The following is a 19,631-nucleotide window of genomic DNA, read 5'->3' as shown; positions in this document are numbered from 1 at the left end:
TACATGGACAGTCAAGCAGCCTTCATCGGTGCAGGACACAGCTGGACACAGGTGGCCTCAGACACATTCACAGGGCGCGGACTGATCCCAAAACACACAGACATGCCAAGCGTACACAGGTGAGAGACACACATACACACTGGCCGGTGAGCACCTCACCTACCTAGAGGCCATGAAAATACAAAGACACATGTGCATGAGGGTACAGGGCTCCGTGTGACAGGCACCTGCCAGAATGCTCACCCTGGGATGTGTACAGACATACACCCAGACGGCCACCCAGAAGCACACCTCTGACTACTATAGGAAACAAAAACATACCAAGACACTCACACACCTGTTGCTGACACTGTCACTTCTGTACAGGGAGGAGTGCGAAATAGCCACTGCCATCCCTCACACTACCCCCCACCACACATATACACAGGCGTGCACACACAAACACATGCACACGTACACCCCCTGAGAAACTTAAGGAGCCACTATAAAGACCAAACACAAAGACATCCAAGGGCCTCCCTGGTGGCGCAAGGGGTTAAACACAGCACTGTGAGGCTGTCTGCAGCCTCTGCAGTCAATCCACCTGTAATGCTCCCCACTCTGTCTCTGGTGAATCCTCTCACTCCCCGTATCTCTGATCTAAACCCCAGCTCTTGTTTGCATAAATAAATAAACCTTAAAAAAAAAAAAGATAGCCAAGCTGATAGAGAAAAGGTATTTCTCTATTTATGTCCAGGTGGACATAAACACACACACACAAACACACACAACACACACACACACAGAAGCTGGTTCTCCCCAAGGCCTCTTCATTCAAAATGGATGGTGCTGATAGCCACACTCACACAGAGAATCCAGAAAGATGTGGATACACACCACCCAGGGGCCCCCTCCTGCTCATGAGACACACACACAGACTACCCCTGACTGCCTACCACACACTGATGCACACCCAGACCCTCTCACACCTGTGGTCCCATTTCTCCTTCCTGAAATGGGATGGAGGGACTGTTCCCCCCACCCCCAGGGTCCTGGCTGGCTGACTCAGACCCCAGAGCCACAGACCTGAGTCACCCCTCCGGGGGCAGGCGTGCTCACCACTGCTTCCTTGCACACTCAGGGCCCCGGGAATGCTGGGAATGTGGGTGCCTCCCTCTTCCCCGGAGACCCTCTGTGAAGACTCCCTTCTCCATCCCAGTAGATGGAGGCAGCAGAGTAGGGGCATAGGAAGTGAGGCCCTCCCGGGTATCGCTGCCTCCCACTGATGGAGCACCCCAGTCTGTTCTCTGACTCTTCTTCCTCACTGGGGGGAACCCCCTGTGTCCAGTGTCCCCACGCTAGGTTCTGCCACATCTCTGTAGTGCCTGCCAAAGGGGATGGTGCCCTGAGGCTGGTAGGGGCTTCTGCCACTGGGATCCCCTGACCCACCTCTCTCCATCACCTCCATGGTCTGTTCCTTGTGCCCCTAGTTCTGTCTGTCTGTCTGTTTCTCTCTCTCTCTCCCTCTAACTGCCTTTCTCATCTTCCACTTTCTCCCCCTTTCTCTGCTTTGGGAGTCTGTCCTTCCATCCCTGTGGAGCCCATGGGGGGCAGAGGTGGCAGGCTGGGGAGGGGCGGAGGAGGGGAAGGCATGGTTGATTCAGTGCCCTGCAGGGTCAAGGCTGACAGAGGGGCATCAGGCCCACACACACTTGGGCCATGGAACAGCTCACAGGAAGCCCAGGACAAAGAATTCCATTCAGAGAGACTGGGGTGAATGGAGGGAGAAAGCAGAGAGACAGAGAGACAGACACAGACAGAAACAAAGAGATAGAGAAATACAGGGAAACGGGGAGCTACTGATAGACAGAGGTGCAGAAACAGAACTTGAGGCAACACAGACAGACAAGGACAGAGGGCCAGGCAGATGTTCAGTTCACACAGGCATGCAGGGCTCCCTTGCTCCCCACTTCCACCATCATGCCCGGCCCTGCACACCACTCACCCCGGGACTCACCTGGAATGTGCAGTGAGTGCTGGGGGCCTTCGCCCATGGCCGGAGCCAGTGAGACAGCATTCTGGAACCAGCGCAGGTCGACGGGCTCCGGGGGCCCCTGGGCCTGGCAGCTCAGGTTGAAGGGGGTGTTGGCGGTCACAGCCCTGTCCTCAGGCTCCTCCAGGAAGTAAGGCAGGCCTGGGAGGGGGGGCGTGGTAGAGGCTGGGGTCCTCAGAGCCCCCAGAGATCTGACTCATCACTAGGAGGTTGCAAACTGTGGGGGCCTTGACCAATGTCTGACCCCTCAGGCCTCTACCCCCAGGACGCATTACCTCAGTATCTGACTACCCCCGACCGATGTCTGGCTCCTGGTCCCTCATTTTATCAGAGAGGAAAGCGAGCGCTCCCAGGGGTGGGGGGGAGAATTAGATCCATCGTGCCTCTGACACCTTCTCTGACCCTCAGGATGCCACCCCCCCAACACTGTCTAACCCCTGGACATCCAACCACCACTAAGATGAAGATGTTTTCTCCCTCGGGATGTACATCTCCCACCTGTCCCTAACAATTTAGCTTCCCGGGCCCTCACAAGATCTTTCCTGGGTTGAAGGAGTCTGGGACACTCTGAAGTATTCGGCACCCTCTGATCCCTGGGAATTCTTGACTCCCGCGACCTCTGACCCCAGGACTCACCCTCCAGCCCCACATAGCCAGGCTGGGACACGAAGGTCTTTCCTCCCAGGACCACCGCACATTGGTACCAGCCCGCGTCTGAGGGCTGCAAGGATGAGATCCTGATGGGGCAGAGGAGGGCGACAGAGGCTGGGGTCAAAGCCGGACACTGGAAAGCAGTCATCAGGACTGAGGGGGGGTCTGGATGGGCAGCTCGGAAGGGCTCAGAAGTGGGACCGTTAGTGACTCATGCTGAGGAAGAAGACCGTGAGACCAGCGAGCACCCCGTGTCCAAGCTGACTTCTGACCCAGGTGGGGTGCTAGCCCAGGCCTTACCCACCACATGATGGGGGGCAGAGATCAGGAGGGACATGGGGTCGTGGCTGAGGCCGGGTGGTGGGGGGAGGCACCTGAGCTGGCTGATCACTTTCCAGTCCTCCTGCCCATCTTCTCCCAAGGGCACCTGGGTCTGCGTGCTGTCCGCCAGCTCTAGGACCTGCCCATCCCGCAGCCAGGTCACCTCGGGGGGCTCCCCCTGGACCTGGAGCTCACACCGAAGGGCCCCCATGAGACCTCGAGCACCGGTGATGTTTCCTAGGCTCCCCACAAAGGGGTTCCCCTCAGCCTGTGCGCCTGCAGGGAGATGGGGGTGTGTTAGTTCAGCCACCCCACTACTCTGGACTCCTCAGTTCCAGCCTCCCGCCTGCCTACCGGCTGCCAGGACCCCGCCAGGCCCTTAGGCCCACATAGTTGTTGGGTGACCTCAGCAGGGGGTGGAGGGTGGAGGCTTTTAGGGGAGGATGGGAGCCTTCCCAGGGGACTGGGGTCCGGCCTCCATCCTTGCTCTGTCCATCGGGAAGTAGGCCGGGATCTGGCAGCCTCCCACGCTCCGAACTGCCTGCAGGGCCAGCCCCTGTCCCCTGCCCTCTCTTAGGGTCTCGAGAGACTTGACAGATCAGGCTGGTGGGTAGTAGGGGAGAAATAGGCGTGGAGAGGGAGGGGGGAGAGAGAAGCAGAGGAGGAGAGACAGAAAGTCAGAATGGGAAACAGAGACCCTCCTCCCGGAGAGACAGGATGGGAATTGAAGGGAGAGGCACCCCCACACCCAGAGAGGGGAAAAATGTGGGGCAAGACACAACAGAGAGAGAGAAAGAGAGACACTGAGACACCAAGAGAACAGGGAGAGATGGAGACAGGCGAGAGAGAAATGGAGACCCACAGAGATGGCAGAGCTGAAGTGAGAAACAGCCCCCAGCCCCAGAGGCGGAGCAGACAGACTTACAGACAGTGGGGCGAAGGAACAAGTGGGGGATAACAGTGATGAGGGTTTTGCCCCAGGGCTCCAGAGCCCTCCTCACCCAGCTGCCTGACTTAGTACTCCCTTCTGGAAGATTCCTTCCCTGGCAGCCTCTAGTTCAGTGTCTCTCCCCAAGCCCCCCACCCCCACCCGACCCCAATCCAGCCCCACCCCTGCTCTCAGCTTCTCCTTCTGTCCGCCTGAGTGTCTGTCAACCCCAGCCTCCCTGCTTCTGTTTCTGGTTCTTCTGCTCCGTTCTCAGCTCTCAGGGTTTTTCTTGGTGTCTCCCTCCCTGTGGTCTCAGGGAACCTCCATGAGCCAGCCCAGAACTCACTCCCAACACCTGCCATCCATCCCAGCCCCTCCTCGGTGGTCTTGCCCCCCGGAACCCCAATCACTCACCCTCGGGGGCCACACACCCCCAGCAGCACAGAGCCAAGTACCAGGCCAGCAGGACCCTGCCCATCCTCCGGCCACAGCGCAATCGATGCCAAACTTTCCTCAGAAGTTGCTGGGCACCCTGCAGGGGGAGGGGGCAGGGCCGGGCTGTCCCCAGCCCTCCCCCCCAGCTCCGGGCTCCCAAGATTTGGCACTGCCTGCCTGGCACAGCGGGGCCCCTAACCGGCTCGGTTCAGCGGCCGCCTTCCCGGCTCCCCTGCCTCCTTCTCTCCCTCCCGAACTTCAGGCAACCCTTTCTCCGCCTCTTGGCTCCCCCTCTGCCTCCGCCCACCGGGCGGGAGCCCAAGGGGGCCACCTGGACTTGGAGGGGTTAACTGAGAGAGGAGAGGACCAGCCCCATCTTAAAGGGGCCTGGGAGGGAAGCTGAGGGGGGAAGGGGCTCCTCGTGTCTGTGCCCCTAATCCTTGGCCAGCAGGGAGGAGGCTGTGTGTCTCTACCCGGCTCTGGGCGCTGTCCCTCTGGGCTCTCTCTGTGTCTGGTAAACATTCCTCCAGATCTCCACTCCCCTCAGTCTGTGTGACACCCCCTTCCCTGCCTCCACCCCCCAGCCCAGCCCCAGCCAGGCCTCCCTTGTCCCTCCACTCCCCCTCAAGCTCACAGCTCCTCAGCTACACACAAACACACACACACACACACACACACACACCATTGACACAGGCTGGGACAGGCAGAGACACGCAAGGGCTCGCTGCTGGCCCACGGACACACTGACAGACATATTCAGACTAGCCGGGCCAGGGACTCTATTCCCAGAGAAAGCTCAGGAATGGGAGGACAATGCCCTGGGCATCCATGGTGCGGCTCATTCCATACAAGAGACCCCCATGGGCACAGAAACAGGCAGTCTGTGTGTGGGTACCCAGTGGGGTGCTCCCAGGCGTGGCTTGGCATCCCAGTTCTACTCCTGAGCAGGTGACCTTGCAGGTGACTGCCCTCCCTGAGACTCAGTTTGTCCATCTGTAAGATGGGAGTAAGACTAGAAGCTGCTCAGCAGGCTCGAGGGCAGAAGTCCTGTGTCTGTGCACATGCGGCTCTTGGCACGTGGTGCGGACAGCTGATGAGTGCCCGTGACTTTTGCATCTCATCTATCTCTGTGCTCGTGCACGGCTATCTCGCTTGGGCCACACTGTGTATGCTTGTCCTTGGCATCCGGTGCCCGTATGTTGGTACTGCTGCATGTCCATTTCCCTGCCCCTGTGTGTCTTGCACCTGCAAGCTTGGGGGTCTGTGCGGGATGAGATGGAGCATTGATGTCTCCGCTTTGGGACATTCTGCTTGTGTATCAGTGTCCTTACACCTCATCACCAAATCCAGTCCATTCAGCCTCCCTCTTGTCACCCCATCCTACCTGGACCCTACTTGGCCTGCACTCCCTCCAGCCCGGCTCCCATTCAGCAACCAGAGGGATGTTTCCAAACCCCAATCTGACCCTGTCCCTCCCTCTGCCTTCCTGAGCAGTCTTGGCTGTTTCCCATTTCAGTAAGGGCCTTGCCTCCACCCTGCCACTCTGCCTGGCCCTTGGGTCCTCCCCCTTGCAGTAAGTTTCCAAATCCATGGGGTTTCAGCTTCACCAACCTCTGTCCCATCTACCCCTGCACCCCCCAGTTCCCAGGAGCTTTCTGGCCTGGAATCTTGCTCTGGCCTCCTCCCTGGCCCCCATTCTCCCTCTTTTTCACTTGTCTACCACCTGATGGATATTTCTCAATGCCTCCTTGCCCCACACCTTCTGAGATAACCCCCAAATGGCTGCCATGTTCCCGTAGCCCTCCTTTCCCATCCCCAGGCTCCATTCCCTTGCTCACAGGACTGGGGGTAGGCACATCCTCCTGCACTCTTTGTTCCCAACTCCTACACACCCCTCAGCTGCAACTCAATCGCACACTCTCCATTGCATCACTGTCTGACCCCTCCCAGTCTCATCTAGGTCCTGTTCACTGTCCTTTGCTTTGGTGGCACCTAGCCATGGTAGATTTATTGGTGTGATTATGTGTTTGTCACGTCTGTCTCCTCCCGCTGGCTGGTCACTGGGCTCTGGGAGGTGAGGGACTGGTCTCTCGCTACAGCTGGGTCTCCACTGTGCATTCCCTGCACAAAGCCTGCCATAAAGGAGACATAGTTGTGGCTTTTGGGGGGGCGCAAATATGCACCAAGGTCAGCTCACTTGTTTGAATGCAATTTACTTTTTTTTTTTTTTTCCAAGATTTATTTATTTATGCATGCAAGAGCTGGGGTACAGGCCAGAGATGCAAGGGGGTGAGTGGATTCACCAAAGACAGAGCAGGGAACAGAACACAGGCAGACTGAAATACATTGCTGAGGGGAGCAGCGGGAGAGACAGGAGAGGTCTGCTGTGCCATGTGGGTCAGCTCCCTGGCTGGCCGGGGATCGAACTTGTGCTGCAGAGGCTGCGGATTGCTTCATAGTGCAGTGCTTAGCCCCTTGTTCCACCAGGGAGGCCCTGAATGCAATTTACTTTCAAGCGCATTTTAAAAATGAGGTGGACAGGGGCCTCCTTGGTGGTGCAGGGGTGAAAGACACAGCCCTATCAAACTATTGGCAGCCACTGCAGCACGAGTTTGATCCCTGGCCAGCCAGGGAGCTGACCCACATGGTGCAGCAAACCTTTCCTGTCTCACCCGCTGCTCCCCTCAGCAGTGTATTTCAGTCAGTCTGCCTGTTCTGCTCCCCAATCTCTCTGGTGAAACCTCTCACCCTCTACACATGTAGCCTATACCCCAGTTCTTCCACGGAATAAAAAAAGACCCGACAATTGAGTGGGAGGTGGGGTGTAGGGAACCTTGGGGTCCTGATTTGAACTATAAAACACAATCATTAGTCCATCAGGCAACCTTGAAAAGAAATTGCAGACATGCTTTTGGGTTAGATGAGAAAATGGTCATTGTGGTTATGATTTTTGAAAAGCTAATTTTACCGGGGCATTATTGATTAATAAAATCTGTTGGGGAATCATGAAAAATTTGTCATGGCGATGGTTAGAAAACATGGTGAAAGTATTTAATGCCACTGGATTATACACTTATAAATGGTGAAAATGATAACTATGTCTATTTCACCAGCTGCACACAAAACTAAAAGCCCCCTAACACTACTTTTGATTTGGGGTCTTGTAATTCTTTTTTTAAAAAGATTTCTTTTTATTTATTTATGAATATAAGAACTGGAGTATAGGCCAAAGGTGCGGGGATGGGGTGGGGTGTGAGTGTGAGAGATGATTCGCCAGAGACAGAGTGGGGAGCAGAACTGGAGATCTACTGAGATATGCTGCTAAGGTGAACAGGGTAAGACAGGAGAGGTCTGCTGTGAGAGAGTGCTGAGATTTAACCTCAGGGCCACCAGGGAGGCCTGGTCTGGCAATTCTTTATTGTTTAAGCCACTTGGAGTTCGTATTTCCTTTTACCTGCTACTAAATCATCCTACCTCTCCATCCTAACGATGCAATGCAAGATTCATCTTTCCTGCAATCAATGCATTTGCTGCTGTTCTCATTCCAAATTTCCCTGAATATGTATTTTGAGTGCAAAGGAAAGCAAGTCATTGCCTTAATTTAAAAGGATCAAATCTTAAGCCTCATTCATTTCTTTCTACATTGCACTGACATGTAAAAAAAAAAGTGATGCAATGAGCTCTAAGAATGTGGCATGTTGCTCCTACTAGATTCCAGGATTTTTCACCATTGTACTCATAACATCTTGTCTTTTAGATGCTACATCCTTTGTCAAGGTGTGATCAGTCGCAAAGTGTAAGGTTACATCTGGTCTTGATCATTTCCACTTGTCTAGCACAGGTTTGGCTTCCTTCTCTACAACTTAAAGTGATTTTTAATGTCGGGAAAAATTTAAAGAATAGAAAAGGAAACTGGAGCTAATGATATACATACTGCTGAAGCATTCAGGGGAAGATGAACCAAAATCTACAATTTACCTTGAAATGCCAGAAGAAATAAAAGCTGGAAGCCCAGGTGGGTAATCTGCTATGGCGGTGGTAAATTGTGGGCGGGAGAAGCAGAGAGATTGTTCACGCATTTTTCCCATCAATTTCCTCAACTTTGCTGCAAGTTTAAAAATTGTCATAATGAAATGGGGGTATAGGATGGGAATGAATGTCCTTTGTAATTTGAAATGTGTATTTAATTATTTTCTGGGATTTGCTTTAAAATAATTCTAAGAGAATGATGCAATAAAGTAGAAAGTTAGTGGTTATCAAATGAGACTGCATGATGGGTATAAGGACTCCTGGCCTGATTCGATTTTTGTATTTGAAAATTTCCTTGCCAGACAATTAAAGAAAAAGCTGCTTCAGGTATCCCTGGGAAGCGAAGGCAGGAGGACAGTGGAAGAGTGGAGAGTGGGGCTAGGGACTGTTTCGGTAACTGTGTTCATATTGGGGGGTCCTCAGGGAAAGAACCTGTCCTCTTGGAACTTTCCCCACCTGAGGTCCCTCCCCACCCAGGCCAGCAGTCCTGTTCCTCACCTTATCCAGCCCACCTCCCACCCTAGGTGGCCTGGCCGGAAGTGAGGCCCAGGATGAGGCCCTCCCCCACTCCACATCTGGAACTGATGTCAGCAGCAGGGGTGGGCGGGGGCCATGTTTTTCAGCTCCCGCCTGGCCTCGAGGGAGGGGTGGACTCCCCCAACCCCACCCCTTACTCACACTGACAGACACTGTCAACAGGCACACACTCGGCCCAGCCTTGGGCCAAAGCCAGGACCAGAAACAACCTTTTATTGCAAAATAAGGACCTTCGAGTCAAAAAGATGTCAGACTTGGCCTGATCCCTGACACAGGAGTTGGAACGTAGCCCCTGCTTGGTGTCTAGCTCCTTCCACTGAGTCTAGTGGCGACTCTGACAGAATAGGGACTGTGTGTGTGTGTGGGGGGGGGGGGGCGGCAAAATGGGGGGGGGGGACTCTGAACATGGTCTAGGGGTTTTAGGGCATACAAGTACACTTCGTTTTCAGACCTGTGTGTCCAATTGCCCACCAGGGGTTTGTTCATATATGGGGAGAATTTAGGGATCAGGGTGCTTGGTAGAAGGGGTCTATCAGGGGTGAGGGTGCAGAGGAGCCAGGGCTCTGCCTCCTGGGTTGTCTCAGTGGGAAGATATTCAAAAGCTGGGTAGGCAAAGGCCAGGACCAAGCTCTGTGGGATGATATGACCCAGGAGGGGCATGGTGTCTGCATCAGGATTCCAGAGACCATGGCAGCTTTGATAAGTGAAAATGACACATGGTGGCTGTTTGGGGCTGCAAATCAGGGGTAGTTGTTTTGTGTATGGGCTGGTAGGTTTTCTGGGCATGGGACTGTGGTTGCACATAGACTAAATTTATGTCTGAGAAAGCTTGTGTGGCCTAGTGGCACGTGTGGTTGGGTAGGAGTGTCCAATTTCATCTTGACAGCTGCACGGGTTGTTGAGCATGGCCCTGTGTATGTGTAGGCTGAGTAGTGATGTGACTGATTCTAGAAAATAGCCAGATGTGTGAGAATGTGGCTGGCTGCCTACAGAGTTGGCCTGTGGCCCCGGAGCCACAGCCACGTCCATGCCCACTGTGGAGGCCACTGACTCTCTAAGCTCCCGTGTCGGGTTCACATGGTGGGCAGGTGAGATGGGGTGGAAGTCAGCGGGGCCGGACTTGCAGCTGGAAGGTTGGGGGGATGTTGAAAAGGCCACTGACAGCTGGCTGGAGGCTCAGGGTCCCCAGCGGGCTTGGGCTGTCCAGGAAGAAAGTCTGCAGGATGGTGGTGACCAGGAGGAAGAGTTCTGCCCGCGCCAGGCCCTCCCCGGGGCACACGCGCTTTCCTGAAGGGAAGAGAGAGGAGCTGAACAAGCCTCCTTCACATCTGAACCCATGAGGAACCATTTAGGATGGGGGAGAAGCCAGCAGTGAGCCCCAGGCAGCACAGCAGCCTGGAAGGTTGGGTGGGATCGGGGCCCAGCAGATACCTAAGGAGAAGGGCAGGAAGGCCTCCTCCTTCTTGAAGCGGCCATTCGCGTCCAGGAAGCGGTCTGGATTAAACTCTTCTGGCCTCTTGAAGACCTCGGGGTCATGCAGGACAGAGCCCAGGAGGGGGAAGACCTCAGTGCCCTGAGGGGAAATCAAAACCACTCTCTTTCCCACCACCCAGGCCTCTGTGCAGAGCACAGGAATCTGGAGGGTTGGGGACGCCAGTTCACGACATGTTCACCGAGGCGTGGATGTGTCCTAAGCGCTCATTATGGCCCAGGCACATTATCAAGCATTTTATAGATAGAGTCTCAGAGTAACAGGTGCCTGTGCTACACACACACATGCGCGCATGCTCTTAGGAAGCTGATTCTACTATGATCCATTTCAAGGTAGGAACATTGAGGGCAAGAAAACTCAAGCAACCTGTCTACGGTGACATTGTGGGACATGTCAGGGCTTGTTACTTTTAAATTTTGTTTTCCAACTTGTGGGGATGCTGTGATTCAGCTGTGGCTCTGAGGGCTCCTTTTCTTACGGTCTTCTTGGAGGTAAAGCCAAGGGTGAGTGGGTAAGGAGGGTCCATGAAGTCCCCCACGTTCAGATTCTGGGACAGTGGCAGCTCCCTCAGTAGGATCAGAGTTGCCACGTTCCCAGGACTGTGCAGGACTGTGCGGTGGAAGAGGAGGGAGATGCAGTGAGGGAGGAAGAGGGGTGCATGAGGAGGGGAGAGGGACTTCCTTCTATAGGGCTGTGGCGAACGGAGCTCTGAGCTGGAAGATGAGATGTGCTCCAGGGAAAGACAGAATTGTGTTACTGCAGTAAAGACGAGAAAATGAGATAGGTCCTGGGTTCAAAACCTGTCTCTATCACTTGTAGGCCGTGTGACCTTGGCAAGTCCGTTAACCATTCAAGACGCCTTGGGTTTCCAGGGAGACATCGCCCCCTGGTGGTGCTGGCTCTGAGATACTCTCAAATGAATGCGGCAGGAAGAGAGAGAGAGAGAGAGAAAGAAGTGTGTGAGAGAGAGAGAGAGACAGACAGACAGACAGATAGACAGACAGACAGACAGAGACAGGAGACAGAGGGAGCCCTCTGTTCTCATATTGCTTCCCTGTCTGTCTGTCCCTTCCTCTGACTGTCCCAATCCCCTTGGAAGGAAGTAGAATCTGAATATTCACTGGATAGATGGGGAAACTAAGGCCCAGAGACAGAATCAAAGGGCAAGAGAAATGCACACGAAAAGAAACAGAGAGCCTGAGAGATGGAGGGGTGGGGCGAGGCACAAAGACACACAGAGAGGGACACACCTGTCTGGGGGAGAGGAGAGAGAGGCATAAGATACAGAGAAAGAGAGAGACCCATGTCCAGGAAAACTCAGATAAGCACCAGTCGTGGGCCTGAGGCAGAGACCACCGCTGGGCTGAGCTGCCCTTGTACCCACCTTGGGCAGGGTGTATCCTCGGAAGCAGGTGGTCTTGGTGAGGGCGCGGGGTATGCCCATGGGCACCAGTGCCAGCAGCCGCTGGGCCTCGTGCAGAACCGCATCCGTGTATGGGAGGCGGGCTCGGTCTGCCAGGCTTGGCACCTGCCTGGCACCCAGCTCCCGGGTCAGCTCCTCCCGCACGCGTTCTGTGCCAAGAAAAGGAGGTTTGGAGGTGAGAGGTGAGGTGATCCTCCCCTCGGAAGTCCCACCTTCTTGGGCAACTGTGGTTTGGGGTGAGGCCTGGGCGGGAGCCTATGATCTGAGCACTACATCAAGCTTCTCCGAATGCCCACAGCAATCCACCTGTCCTCATTTCCCAGATGGGGAAACTGAGGCCCAGAGAGCCACAGTCTCAGCTGACATCCCCCTCACTAAGGCCACCTGGTGCTCTAGTTCCATCCTTCAGGCCAGCCCACCCTATAGGCTGATAGCATTTAAGACAGTCGCCTGACCCCTAAAGCTAAAGTTCCTAGGGTACACCCACACCCACACCACCTCCCTCACCAAGTTCCTGCTTGTGTTCTAATGACCTGATGTGCTTTGAGTCTCTAGTCCGGCCTGGGTGTGTCATGACCCCTTGGATACATCTCCCCAGGTGACCCCAGGGCCCTCACACCCAAACTAGCTTCAGTGTCTCCATGGGAACCAGCTGCTCATTCTTCTGTCTCCATCTCAGGGTGGCCTCATGTCCCCCCATGCCCTGGCTGGAGCCTTGGGTCTGTGTCCATACCCTCCCTCCCTCCCATCATCATTCTTATTTTCTGCCCACACAGCCTGGCCCAGGTCAGTCCTTTCCCCCCAGGTTCCTCCAGGTCCTCCCTTCAGTTCTTGAAGCTCTAATCTGCCTCTTCACAGCAGCCCAAAGGATTCTTCTGAAATGCAAATTTGACCCTGCCCAATATCCTCCCATAGCTCCCTGCTGCTGAGAAATGGGTACACCACATGCCACCATCCTGGTTTAGAGGTTTCTCCTGCCTCGTTTCTCACCATGCCTCACATTGCCAGACGCTGGGCTCATTCTTACCTCAGCCTCAAGCTAACGCTGTCCACTTAAGCCCTTACTTCTGCCCCCAGGGCCTGATGGGTGGAAAACACTCGTACCTTGGACCTGAGGGTATTTCATCAGGAGCAGGAGTGTGTAGCGGGTCGTGGCGCTGACCGTCATGGTCCCGGCAAACAACAGATAGATGACATTCATCAGCAAGTTCTTGTCGGTGAATTCTGTGTTGGCGTCTTGTTTCTCCTGGAAGAAAATAGGGAGAGGCGCTCAGAACACAGGTCCAGGACAGGCGAGCCAAAGTGTGTCAGGGAGTTTAAACACACATTTGGGAAAGTTGGGAAGTGGGCTCTTAATGTTAGTTCTTTGTTGAAATATTTGCAGACATGAAAGAGAATGGCCACTATTTAAAATAATAATAATAATAATAATAACAAGTATTGGAGAAGGTGTGGAGAAATGAGAACTCTAGTCACCATGGATGGGAGTGGAAAATGGTGCAGCTGCCATGGAACATGGCCTGGTAGTTCCTCAGAACTTGACAACACAATTCCCATAGGATCCAGCCATTTGGGTATATTCCCCAGGGAACTGAAAGCTGGATTTAGAAGATGCCATGCATAGTAGCGTTATTCACAGTAACTCGAGGACAGAAGTACCCACGTGTTCATTCATGGACAGATAAGCAAATGTGGACTAGAGTATCCATGTAGTGGAATATTCACCTTAAAAAGAAAGGAAATCCTGGGGCCTCCCCTGGTGGCGCAGCAGTTGAGAGCTGGGTTGCGAAGCTGCCCGCAGCCTCTGCAGTGCCAGTTCGATCCCCGGCCACCAGCGAGGGTCCCACACGGCGTGACAGACCTCTCCAGCCATGCCTGCTGCTCCCCTCAGCAGTGTATTTCATCGGTCTGTGTGTTCTGTTCCCCGCTCTGACTCTGGTGAATTCTCTCACCTTCCCGACTTCTGACTGTACCCAGTGCTTATGTAAATAAATAAATAAATCTTAAAAAAAAAAAAAAAAAAAAAAGAAAGGAAATCCTTGGGAGCCTCCTGGTGGTCTACGGGTTAAGTCTCAAGTGCTATCACGCTATGTTCTGAGTTCAATCCCCGGCAAGGAAGCTGACCCACATGGTGCAGCAGACCTCTCCTGTCACGCACACTGCTCCCCTCAGCAGTGTATTTCAGTTGATGCGCCTGTTCTGTTCCCCGCTCTGACTCTGGTGAATCCTCTCACACCCCACACCTCTGGCCCACACCCCAGTTTTAATGCATAAGTAAATAAAAATAAATCTTTAGAAAAAATAAAAAGAGAGGAATCCTGTCATGTGCCGTAGCAGGGACGACCTTGGAGTGAAATAGGCCAGTCACAAAATAACAAATACTCTATGATTCCACTTCTGTGAGGTATGTAGACAAATTCAGGGAGACAGAAAGCACAACGGTGGTGGCCAGAGGTGGGGGAGGAGAGGATGGGGAGTTGGTAATGGATATAAGAATTTAGTTTTGCAAGATAAAAAGAATTCTGGAGATTCATTGCACAGTGAGAATATAATGAACACTACTGACCTCACATTTAAAAATGGTCAAGATGGCAGATTTTACATTTGGATATTTTACAATTAAAGAAAAAAAATTAAATTTAAAGAATGAAAGAGAGAAGAAATGGAGTCACTGGGTTAAGGGGAAAATTGTCTCTCCATGAAGAGGTGGCTGCACTTATTCAAAGGATGTGACCCTGAGTATCTCCCATAATTCCCAGGTCGTTATTGACACAGCAGTTGCCTTAACTTTAACGTTTTCATAATTATACACTGTTCTTATACATGTAATAACGTGGACTTTATTGCATAAGGTGACATTGAAAGGTTCTGTAATTAAATGACGGGATTCATAAAGCATATCCTGTGTGTGTGGGGGTGATGTGATGGTGGTGGGGGTTGCGGGTCACGGGGCCTGGGGTCTGAACAAGAGGGCTGGATAGAGGGAGGAAAAAGGAGAGATGGAAGGAGGCCCCCCAAACCTTCCCCACCTGTGTCATCTTCAGCAGGAAGGCATCCACAAGGTCACGGGCGGGGCCTGAGGTATCTAGGTTTTTCCGGTGCCTCTCTACCTGCTGGACAGCAAAGGCAGCCAGGGTGCCCACGTGGCCAAGGAAGTCTGCGTGCAGGCTGGGCAGGTGCTGCAGGAGCTGGGAGAACATCTCATAGGCCTGCAGGGGGAGAAGAGCAGCTGTTCTCAGGAGGCCTGGCTGGAAGGAGGGCTCTGAGGGTGTTCCCTGGAAGAGAGGGGCCAGATGGAAACTTTGGGGAAGGTGGCTGGAGAGGGGCCCCCCATCCACTTACCTGACCCCACAGGGAACTGATCCCCAGCAGGACTCCGCCAGCTGCCTGAACCATGGCCTGGAACTCCTTATCCTTGTAGGGGAAGCGGAGGCCGAAGATGAGGGAGCAGACCATGTTGGAGGTGGCCTGGGCCAGCAGCAGGGATGGGTCAAATGGCTGTCCTGGGGGGAGGGTTCAGGAGGAGGTGGTGAGAGAGGCTGACTTGCAGGCAGGGTGGACCCACAGTGATGAAGTATGGGCCAGACTCAACCAGAAAGGGACAGGCAGAGAGACGGACTGAGAAAGAGAGAGATGAGAGACAGGGAAAGCGATGGACAGGATAAAACAGACAGGAGACAGACAAGGACAGAGAGTGCGACAGAGAAAGAGACAGACATAGGAGAGAAAAACAGAAATGGCAAGAAAGAGAGGCAGAGTGATGCGACATGTGACAGTTCCGGGTCCTCCCCACATTCAGCTGAATCCGCCATGCTGACCTTTTGTCCCCCGGAATGCCTCCAGCAGACACCGGACCTCTGCCTGGATCATTTCCTCGCCTTCTCTCTTCCCCATGCCCAGGTCCCGCAGAGCGAGTAGGGTGAATCTTCTCTGTTGCCTCCATCGCTCCCCATTGGAGAAGAAAACCCCTGCACAGGAGGCTAGACTCAAGGAGGGAAGAGCCCTTTCCCCAACCCCAGGACTACTCCTGTCCTCCAGGGAGGGTCCCCCAGCGGGGACTCTGCAGGCTCTGCCTGAGACCATACCAGCCTATGTCAAGGATAAGGGCTCAGTAGGGGCGCGATAAATTGATAACTGGTTCTTCTATCCTCTGACCTGGGTTCAGAGTATTACGTTCTCCTGAAAACTTGGTAACTGGAATTATCTAGGTTCCTCTTGTTTGTGGATAACCAAGGTGACTGAAGATTCTTTCCATCCACCCATCCAACCTCCATCCTTCCATCCACCATGATCAATCCTTCCAATCATCATCCAGTCTTCTATCGACCTACCAATATCCATTCATCTATCATCACCCATTTGTCCATCAATCATCCATCATCCATTCTTCCATCTACGCATCAATATCCACTCATCCATCCACCCCAACACTTACAGAGCAATATTGAATCCCATGCCCCATGTCATTTGGAGGTTGAACGGGGAGGGAGGACAATAGAACTGCCCATTTTATTCCTTTATCCAAGAGGCCTGTCCTCACAGACCTTCCCCTTCTCTGAACTTGCACTCCCACCCATAGAGTGCAGAACCGCAGTGGCCTCCTGCTGGATATCTTCTGCCCAACCCTCCCATCCACTGTGCCCCAAAGTGGCCTTAGCATCCCTCTTCCTTCCTGTCCCAGCCCACGACTCCCTGCCCACTGACAGGGCCTCTCCTAGCCACCACCCCTCTGTTCTTTTTTAATCTTTTAAATATTTATTTATTTATTTATGCATACAAGAGCTGGAATACAGGCCAGACATGGGGGCGCGGTGAGAGGATTCACCAGAGACAGAGTGGGGAACAGGCAGACTGACTGAAATACACTGTTGAGGGGAGCAGCGGGCGAGATAGGAGAGGTCTGCCTCACCATGTGGGTTTCTCTCTGGCCAGCTGGGGATTGAACTCATGCTGCAGAGACTGCGGATTGTTTCATAGTGCCGTGCTTAACCCCCTGCACCACCAGGGAGGCCCACCACCCCTCTCTTCTCCATGGCCTCAGCCATGTCCCATCCTAGTCTCCTCGGGCCCCCACAGAGTGAACAGAAAGTCTTTCTTACTCTGACTACATCCCTTCCACGCTTGGAATCAAATACTCCCAGCAAAATCCAAAGCCCAAACCCTTCAGTGTGACTCAGGCCCTGCGTGACCAGGCTCGCCGACTTCTCCAGGCTTATTACTCATGCCACCGCCATCGCGCCAACGTCTCTCACTTCCTCAATGGAGTCAGAGCCCCCTTCACAGCCTTTGCCCCACTGCTCCTGTTATAGGGCAGCCCCAATATGTATGGGATTAGCTCAGGACATTCTTTCCCCCTAACACTCCCTCTGTCTGGGTCACCCAGTCTCCATCCTCACCAAATGAATTCCACTCCTCCTTCGGTATCAGCTCACAGGTCGCCTCCTCTGAGCAGGCTTCCTGACTCCTCCCATTCTCTTTCCTTCTCTTTCCAGTACAGACCCTATGTCCTGCTCTCAATAGTGTCACCGCTCATTTTGAAATCTACTCTCTTCTTCCATTGTCTTATTACAAGTCCTCTCTGCCCCGGGGAGACAGGCCACACACCGATCTGGGTCATCTGAGGTTTTCACGGAAGACAATATGCCAGTGGAATGAATGAATGTTTCCCCCTCACCTGCACAGTTTGTCCATGCTGGTCTCTCTGCCTGGAAACCCTTCCCACTCAAGCTGAGTCTCAACTCTGACACTTCAACCTTGTTCGACCCCAGCAGGCTAGGTCAGGTGCTATCCCCACCCTGACCCTGACCTCTCTGAACTGTCCTTGTCACAAGTACAGGTTGCTGCTCACCGGCCTAGGGGCTCTGGGGGAACAGGATCATTTAGCGGTTGGTTGCCTAGATCCCCTAGGGCCTGATTTTAGTCTCAGCAAGAATAACTCCACCTTGGTCTGTGCTTGCCTAGGGGCTCTGCCTGCAGCCATGATAACAACACAACTGGTAACTAACTAGACTGGCTGTGCAGGACAGGGCGGGGCTGTGCAGGAAGGTCACAGCTCTGAGGGGAGCTCCGGCCTCCTTGCTCCCTTCACGACTCACCATGGCCATCAAAGGTGCCGTCCAGCGTTGCCAATATCCCCCGCCCGCTGAACTCCTTGGCCTGGCCGCCCAAGGCCTCTTGCACTGCCTTGTGTCCCACCAGGACCACCACTCGGCGCCGGGGCCCCAGATAAACGGTGAACACAGATCCATACTTCTGGCTCAGCTGGGGGCAGGGAGGAAGAAGGGGCATGCTGTGGGGTACACTGTTGGGCCTCCAGTCCCTTGTTAGGGTCTGGCACTGGGGGAGGCACTTGCTCCCTCGGTGAGAACCCCTTGCCCTCAGCCCCTCCCTCAATCAAGCCCTTCCTCTAGTCACAAGGTTCCTGGCTCCCTTTCCTAAAACCCCCTCCCCTCTACATTCCCTAGTCCCCACCCCCTTCCCTGGGGGCAGCATCCTGACTACTGAACCCGGGACAACAAGAAACCCATTCTGATGCCCTCAAGCTGACAAATGGCGGCTGCATGCTGGGTCTCCCATAATTCCGCACCTCTCAGCCCCTCACTCTAATATCTAGCCACCCTTTCAATCACTGCTAACCCCTCACCTCCTGGAGGGGCTGCCAGACCTGCCCCATCTCTCCCTGAGAGCCCCAACTGCCTTGCCAGGCCCTGAAATTTCTAGGCTCCTTTAGAATGGGGAGTGATTTCCACGGCCCACACCTGGCAGAGGCCCACACCGGCCTCTCTCAGCTTTCATTCTTGCTCTCCTTCCCTTCCTGGTCCCAGGAACTGCCAGCTCCCTCCTGCCTGGGCTCCACCTATCTGCCCCACCCCCCACCCCCCTTCTCTGCTGACAGATTTCTGGTATCTGCCTCAGCAGCTTCCACTTCCCCACCGGTCCCTCCTCTTCTGTCTCCCCTCAGTTCAGGATACCTCACCTGCAGGTGCAGCAACCTCTCCGGGGGAAAAGCCCACCCCCCACCATCACCCTGGACTCCTTCAACTGGAAGGCTTTCAGCTCTGGGCCCGACGCCTCCACTGCCCAGGATTTTGTGGGTCCCTAAGCTTGGGGACCTCTGCCACTCTGGATTCTGCTTCCTTGCCCATACACCCTCTCCAGGGAGTCTGTGGCAGCTGACTCTGTCCCTGCTAGCCCAGGTCCTCCTCTCTCTCCGCAGCCCGGACCCCTCTCCTACCCCACTCCGGGTCACCCCTAGCCCCGTGGCCCAGGTCCCCAGCTCCTGCCACCTCCCTAGGGTACCCTAGCTTCTCCGTCCTGACACTCCTGTGTCTTTCCCTGGAGAACCCCTCCCTCTCGGCCCCTGGGGTCTCGCGGCTGGGGGCTCCCCTCACTCGCAAGAGGCCCTGGTACAGCGTCCCGGGGCGAAGCTGCAGGAGGTTGCCCAGCAGCGGCAGCGGCGCGGGTCCCGGAGGCAGGTGCCCTTGGGTGCGCGTCCGGAGCAGCAGCGCCAGCGCCAGGAGCAGCAGCAGCAGCAGCAGCGCCCAGGTGCCGAGCGTCTCCATCTCCGCAGGTCGCCGCTCCTCCCGCTGCCCGCGGCTGGCGAGTGCGGGGCGGGCGCCGGCGCCTCCCTCCCAACGAAATCTGGCGGCGGGGGCGGGGCCGCTAGCTCCAGGCGGGGTTTTGTCCCCGCCGCCGCATTTCTTTAAACCACACCGCCGCGGCTATTTCGGGGACACACGCTGTAACGGTGTCTCTCTGGTTACCTCGTTGGGCCCGGTGTTCA

The 19,631-nt window shown here is 54.5% G+C and overlaps 2 protein-coding genes across 5 annotated transcripts in view; both read right to left on the bottom strand.

Moving 5' to 3' along the window:
- The window catches only part of AXL (AXL receptor tyrosine kinase), a 29,041-nt gene extending 24,156 nt beyond the window's left edge, over positions 1-4,885 (bottom strand). For 2 of the 3 annotated variants that reach the window (XM_037516621.2, XM_037516620.2), the window contains exons 1-4: positions 4,347-4,885; positions 3,058-3,280; positions 2,669-2,769; positions 1,997-2,173 (exon numbers count right to left, since the gene is read on the bottom strand). In XM_037516621.2, coding sequence (XP_037372518.1) covers positions 1,997-2,173; positions 2,669-2,769; positions 3,058-3,280; positions 4,347-4,410 — 565 coding nt within the window. In that variant the 5' untranslated portion in view covers positions 4,411-4,885. The remainder of the gene's footprint in view (positions 1-1,996; positions 2,174-2,668; positions 2,770-3,057; positions 3,281-4,346) is intronic. The other variant, XM_054697198.1, reaches the window with a different exon arrangement.
- Positions 4,886-4,985: 100 nt separating this feature from the next.
- LOC119249346 (cytochrome P450 2S1) lies at positions 4,986-19,410 on the bottom strand. Of its 2 annotated transcripts, XM_037516619.1 has the most exons (9): positions 19,240-19,410; positions 17,944-18,109; positions 15,667-15,816; positions 15,191-15,351; positions 14,878-15,057; positions 12,953-13,094; positions 11,810-11,997; positions 10,365-10,506; positions 9,312-10,220 (listed from the first exon to the last, which is right to left on the bottom strand). In XM_037516619.1, exons 1-9 carry the CDS (start codon positions 19,408-19,410, stop codon positions 10,039-10,041), a joined length of 1,482 nt encoding a protein of 493 aa, XP_037372516.1. In that variant the 3' UTR covers positions 9,312-10,038. The 2 variants fall into 2 exon arrangements, with proteins under 2 accessions (XP_054553164.1, XP_037372516.1); XM_054697189.1 differs by lacking the exons at positions 9,312-10,220; positions 17,944-18,109; positions 19,240-19,410 and adding exons at positions 4,986-6,499; positions 8,346-8,472 and having other exon boundaries at positions 15,667-15,787.
- Positions 19,411-19,631: the final 221 nt, after the last annotated feature.

This window comes from Talpa occidentalis, unplaced genomic scaffold, assembly GCF_014898055.3.
Source record: "Talpa occidentalis isolate TD23 unplaced genomic scaffold, MPIMG_talOcc4v2.1 talOcc4.17, whole genome shotgun sequence".
NCBI classification, from domain to species: domain Eukaryota; kingdom Metazoa; phylum Chordata; class Mammalia; order Eulipotyphla; family Talpidae; genus Talpa; species Talpa occidentalis.
Note: the sequence above shows the minus strand (reverse complement) of the source record. Positions and strands in the feature narration are given on the sequence as shown.